The 6,790-nt window shown below is 42.6% G+C and overlaps 1 protein-coding gene across 1 annotated transcript in view; it reads right to left on the minus strand.

Moving 5' to 3' along the window:
* LOC102000399 (telomerase reverse transcriptase-like) overlaps positions 1-4,856 on the minus strand; it is a 13,719-nt gene extending 8,863 nt beyond the window's left edge. The window contains exons 1-3 of the mRNA XM_026790051.1: positions 4,643-4,856; positions 651-822; positions 311-382 (exon numbers count right to left, since the gene is read on the minus strand). Coding sequence (XP_026645852.1) covers positions 311-382; positions 651-822; positions 4,643-4,856 — 458 coding nt within the window. The remainder of the gene's footprint in view (positions 1-310; positions 383-650; positions 823-4,642) is intronic.
* Positions 4,857-6,790: the final 1,934 nt, after the last annotated feature.

The raw sequence follows: 6,790 nt of genomic DNA on the forward strand, positions 1-6,790 counted from the left end.
AGCCCTTCTGTGGGCTCAGTTGGGGGGCATGGGAGTTACTGTCTGTTGTCTCATCTGAAGACTTTCCAAATACTGGCATTGGCCTGGTCCCCCACCACACTGCGTCCTCGGTGAGACCAAGCTGGACCAGCCATGGGTGCCGTACTGTCTTCCTTGGAACTGCAGGTGTCCCATGCCTGGCCGCATAGGTAAGATGCCCCTGCCACTCAGTAGAGGTGGCAACACAGGCTCCAGGCAAGCAGAATTACAGACCTCAGCCATACAGCCACCGTGATCATGACAGCAGAAACCTCGGCATGATGGTCCCTACCCGAGGAAGGCTTTTGCCTGGACCAGGTGGGGTGTCACCAATAGAAAGTCATCCACAAAGCGTAAAAGCAGCCTAAAATGAGACACATTGACAGGCTTCACGTATAATCCACCTGTAAGGAATCCAACCTAAAACACTTTAAATATGGGAACACAAAAAGACAAAACAAAGTGATAAAAGAGCTTTACTGTCTTCCTGACAGAAAGAGCTCTGGGGCACGTCACAGCTTTTCATGAAGTGAAGGCAATGGCCTTTACATCTTGGACATGAAGCAACTGTAGCACCCACCCAGTGAGCTGGAAACATGACGTGTACAGCTATGTCAACTCATGACCCGGACCCTTGGAGGGGTAAAAAAAAAGCATTTACCTGCTGCACCTCTGCTAAAAGCTTGTTCTCCATGTCTCTGAAACACAGGCTGAAGAGCAGGGTGGACAGGCTGGAGCCCTGGGGGATGCCCTGGCACTGGACATAGCACCTGGGAGGGGGGTGGTTAAGGTCAGAAGCAGCAGCTGTGTGGGCTTACACTCACATTTGACAAACCCCCATGTGTAAATATGGATGCAGACATACATGAACATACACAGACACCCTTCTGTAGACGTGCTCAAAGACTACATAAAAACAGCATTATCTACTACTCTACTGTCAGTTGTCAAGACCTAAAAGGACACCAAATTAAGTACTGCCCTTATCTCTTCCATCCCCCACTCTTATTATAACCTGGGTGGTAGGGATACATCCCCATTCACTGACTCCAAGCTTTTCTTAAGTCGAACAGGCTGCAGCGGACCTCATTCAGAGAGAAGTTCTAGAAAACCAGACACAGGTAGATGGATGGGTGTGAGCATGCGGAATATTGCAGCAGGTTGCTACCAGATGCCCCTTTAAGACCAAGCATTCAGGGTAAAGTAGGGGTGGGGGCAGGGCCAAGAACACTTAAAGACATGTTCAACATCTTTAGCCATCAGGAAGATGAATATCGAAACTTCTTTGAGGTTTTATCTTATACCTGTTAGATTTGTTAAACTCCATAATACAAGGGACAATTAATGCTGGCAAGGATATGTGGCAAGGACATGTACAAGTGCAAACTTGTACAGCCAATGTGGAAATCAACATGCAGTCCTCAGGAAGTTGTGAGTCAATTCACCTCAAGACCCAGCTATACCACTCTTGGACATATATCCAAAAGATCCTACCACAAGGACATTTGCTCAACTGTGTTCAGAGTGGCGTGGTTCATAAAAGACATAGACTGCTGTATCTGGGAGAGATTGTGTTGATGATTGATGTGGGAAGGTTCCTCCAATGAGGGTGGCAATATCTCTAAGAAAGTGGGCTTGGGCTACAAAAGGGAGCTATCTTAGCATGAATGAAGGAGTGACTGGGCAAGAGAGAAAGCTAGGAAACAATCTTTGTCCACGGATTTTTACATTCAACTATCCTAAGCTCTAAAAATGATGACGTCAAATTACCCCACTCATTGTCTGAGCTGATTTTGGTTAGAAGATTTAATCAGAGCAACATAAATGCAAGTTAGGACAAAAAAATGTAAAACCAAAAGTAATATTTTTGCTAGGCAGAACCTGGGAATGATGTCTCTTAAAAAAGTGTAGAAGATATCTAGATTTTAGGTGGTGAAAAAATATAGAAAGTAGTATACATAACTAAATTGGCTGTTCTTATAGGACCAGGAATACGGAAATGTTAAGAGGAATGTCAGAAAGTAGAGCTTGAGATCATAGCATTTCAGTTGGAAATGATAGACTCCATAACAGATTAAGTTAGAGGTCATTTGTGTGATATTTTGGCTCCAAAATCTTCCTTTTATTTTCTTATTGAGGGTGGTTGAAAAGGTACTTACAAGGGTTTTGATTCTGTAGTTGTTTGAATCAAAATGGCCCCGAAAGTCTCATAGAGAGTGGCACTATTAGGAGGTGCCTTGTTGAAGTATTTCATAGTCACTTTCTGCTGCCTGCTGATCTGGATGGAGATCGCTCAGCTCTTTCTCCAGCACCATTTCTGCTTGCATCCACCATGCTTTCTGCCATGTTGATAATGGACTAAATCCTCTGAAACTGTAAGCTAGCCTAAATCAAATGTTTTCCTTTATAAGTGATGCTGTGGTCATGGTGTCTCTTCACAGCAATAGAAGCTCTAACTAAGATACCCACAAGCAGCCACACAGGCACGTCTCCATCCAGTATGTACAATGGCAGTCCCATAGCTGCATATGTGGAGCTTACCTTCTCTCTGCTCTTCCACTGCACATATGCTTTCCATTACAATACATTTCTCAGTGAACGTAGAAAGTAAGACCGATAGCACTCGATTTTCACTTTTAAAAATGGCTTTCTCATAGGTGCATACAAAGAATGTACATCCTCCTAAGTCTTTCCCAGGCTATGTACTCTAGTTCATCTCTAAAACCAGAAGGTCACGTGTCATTAGGCATGAATTGCATATAGGTGACCGGAAAAGAGGCTGTGTACTCAGATGGAGGGGATACTTTCTTTCATGATGGAATATTAACAATCAGCAAACCCGGTGTGGTCATCCTTTGTAAGCAGTCACAGGTGATCACTGGAAGGTACTAATTGTTTGTCTTCAGATAGTGCTGAGTAACAACAAAAGAAAACTGAATAGAAACTGTATATGATAATGTAATAAATTAGTATTTCCTAGGTATAAACTGTTCAACTAAACCTTAGATAAAACACAATACATTATTCATATGATACTTGGCATTACTACTGAAAGACCCCCAGTTCTGGAGAGACTCTCACTCAAGTCTTGGGATAACATGAACCCCCAGTAACTCACAAAGGACCATCTTTGCTGCAATCACAGGAGGCTTTAATCAGTGAGATGGGAACCAGTGCACTGGGGCCAAGACTCATAACCCATGCAGGGGAAGAGTTTGACCCTGAGTGACTGGGAGAAAGAGTTTTTAAGGGAAGAAACCATAGCCCAGTAATCCAAAAGTGTCATAGAAAATTTCAAAAATCCGGTGATGGTCACAAGGGGGCAACTCCCTGCCTCTCAAGATCACTCTCAAGATTACAATCTAACTTTATCTTCAGCTAGTTCTTGAAACACAGTCACTGAACTTGCTAATCCTAGATTCTTGATTCTTCTTTTCCTGCTTAGAGTTTTGGCTATTTTCTTCCTGCTGGGAGGGTCTGGATTTAACCAGGTATTTCACTACTATAACCATGCTTTTGGGTTTTAATCTATGTAGTTGATACCAAGAAACAGCAAATACATAACAAAATATCATGGAATTGATCCAGTCCAACTAAGAAATCCCTCTTAAAACTGTGATGCTCCAGCTTACTCTAGATAGTTACACAGGCAGACTCTCTATCCTTTCTATGGGTGAGTATCTCATTTGCTTTTTCCACTACAGACATGTATACAAAAAAGTTAAATAAATATTTACATCTTTGCATCCAAATCTCTAATAGTTCTGATTAACATACTACTTGTCTTTGGGTGTATTTCAAAGGCAGCCCTCCCTTAGCTAAATTCTATATTGTGTGGCTTACTCTATCACCAATTCTACATTGCAACTGAGTAGTAGAGTACTACACAGTACATGAGACCCCATTTACAACGTCCACAAATTAACTCCAAATGGACCTTACACCTAAATGTCAAGTGCTAAGTGCAGAACTTCTAGAAAATACTTGAAACTAGGGCTCTCTGACTTTGGCAACCTGCCTAGGCTTTGGGAGGTTTCTTTAAGGCAATGATGTATAGAGCAACAACAGAGCTCTGTCTCTTATCTCAGGTATACTCTTGGGAGAGCTGGCAAAGATGTGGGGCCAGGACCTTTGGAAAAGGGTTGTTTCAGATCCTCAGAACCCAAACCTTTACACAGAAGGGTGAAAGCTGTGGTTATCAGTTCCAACACCACTGTGAACTTTGTTTGTTTATAATGTTCTTGGTTTACCCAATGTTCTTCTCGTGCAACTTTGTCTGATTAGCCTCTTTCTGAATTTGTATACTTCCTTTTAAAACCAAACCCATTGATTTACATTAGCAAAAGACTTGCTGTTGAACTTGACTTAGATCTCCAGCCAATCTGGGATTTGTTTCTGTAGATTAGCCTCCAGTGCTGGGAATGCTGTGCTGTGTCCCTTCTGCTCACCTGGCTCTGTCACTCAGACCTTACTAGCCAATAAGAGCCTCCACCATTCAAATGGGAGGGTTCTTCTGGGAGCCAGACTTCCGGTTTAGCACTTCCTGAAGAAATCACAGTCTCTCTCATGCACTGCGCCTTGTGATCCCTTGTGGGGATAAAGTTTGTCAGCTAGGCAGCTGCACCATGGTGAGTGAGTGGTTGCTCTCCTGAATAGGAGGAGAGGCAGGCCAAGGAGAGCAAGGGGCCAATGTCCCCAGGTGGGGAGGAGTTGCTGGCCTTGGTGCATGTGGCTGCTCTTCCCACGTGTGGAGGAGTGGCTGGGCTTGGTGGGTTTGGGGCCGCTGTTTCCAAACTAGGTGGAGCGGACTGCTGAGGCTCTTGGCCGATGTGATACATCTTTGCCTGGCTGGGTGGGAGCCAGTGGACAAACACAGAGTTTAGTGTGTTTCTGCCTCATCCTAAGTAGCCCAAGTCCTCCTTGCAACTCCCTGTGGCAGACTCTGAATAACTTCACTGCCTGGGTGGGCTGTGTCTGCACAGAGCAGAGCTTTGGGAGCTGCAAATGGTGGTGCCTGTAGTGCTTATGTTGTCGCATGTGGAGAGATATCACCAAATTTTCCAAACTCGGAGCCTACTGGTCTCTCCAGTATCTACAGAAGTTCTGCACTTTTAATATTTATGTTTAGGATCCATCTGTAGTTAATTTTGTGGAGCTCATAAATGGTTTCTCCTGTGTAGAGGTACTCCGCTGCTAAACTGTAGAGTAGGAGAGCATAATTGATAATAAAATTAATAGTTTAAGGACTTGCCAGTTCTTAGGAGACATTAAGTCACACAAAGTAGAATTTAAGTGAGGGAGTACTGCATCCCAAATTCCCCAAAGATAAGTAGTATGCTGGCCATGCCTGTTAGAGATTAGTATCATGAGATGCAAATGTTTGTTCACCAGGATTAATAAGCGAATAAGGTACATTTCTATAACAAATGAGACAACCATGATTTACAACTAACCAAAAGACCCACTTCCCCATCAAAGATCTCTAACATGCTGCCCAAGAGGCCATTACAGGGTCACAACCTGTGTGCCATGAAAGTATAATAATTCTAGAACAGCTGCATTTTTCAGTTTTTAAAAAAGCAGTTTACAGTCAATGTCCCCTATACTGATTGAGGTGGACTTGAATCCTGTCTGTAGCCCCACAGAGCATTACCCTTGCTATCCTCTTGGTTAACCGCCATAAATTTTTGGATTACAACTATGCTGCACCACAGAGTTCTAAAATTACCACTTTGAGTCTTATCGTGGTGGTGTCCATTGCAATAACAATAAAAGGATTTGTGTATGGAGCATGGCTTCTCCCTTCAGACCCGAAGTGTAGGAACAGTATACTGTGTACACTGGGAGGGGGAAAAACTGGACAATAACGAGATCACAGAATGAAGTTTAAGGGAGTGAGCTTCAGGGGTATCCATTACAAAGAAGGACCTGATTGACACAGTGTGTGACTTTCGGTGTGATTTCCCATCATACATTAATTTCTTGCATGTGAATGAAGACAGACACCAGAGGGCGTACAGTTTAAGGAGGATAGCTTGAACAACTACATATTTAGTTTCCAATTAGTGAACTCTCCCATGCAGATATATTTAATCCTGGTTGACACAGTGAAGTCAGCTCAGATGTTTGAGACACATGCCGTTGGCTGTAACTCCATGTGTCAGCTTACAGCACTCAGAAGCTAACATTTTACATGGGACGAAGTCATGCTTTCTCTTACTAATGGCATTCTCCCTACCAGGGAAGTGCCTACTCTGTTTCAAAGTCATTATAACTTATCAAAAATCCAAAACAAAAAACAAAAAAAAAATGAAAAACAAAGTCAGTATAACTAAGTGTTCAATTATTTTTTATTATTTTAAGAAATCAATTAATGGTTGTCATATTTTAGATTTCATTTTCTTCAAAGGCATAACTGCTATAATCTTGTATTTTCTAATGTTTCCCAGGTTTTGAATTTCATTTTTAAGAACTGTTTATTTATTCATCTTTTTATTTATATCAGAGTAGAGCAGTGATTCTCAACCTGGTGGGTTATGACTCATTTTGGTGGATCAAATGAACCTATCACAGGACAGCCCTAAGACCATCAAAAAGTACAGATATTTATATTATGATTCATTTTTTTTTTTGGTTTTTTTCGAGACAGGGTTTCTCTGTGGCTTTGGAGCCTGTCCTGGATCTAGCTCTGTAGACCAGGCTGGTCTCAAACTCACAGAGATCCGCCTGCCTCTGCCTCCCGAGTGCTGGGATTAAAGGCGTGCGCCACCAT

Source organism: Microtus ochrogaster, unplaced genomic scaffold (assembly GCF_000317375.1).
Source record: "Microtus ochrogaster isolate Prairie Vole_2 unplaced genomic scaffold, MicOch1.0 UNK39, whole genome shotgun sequence".
NCBI lineage: Eukaryota > Metazoa > Chordata > Mammalia > Rodentia > Cricetidae > Microtus > Microtus ochrogaster.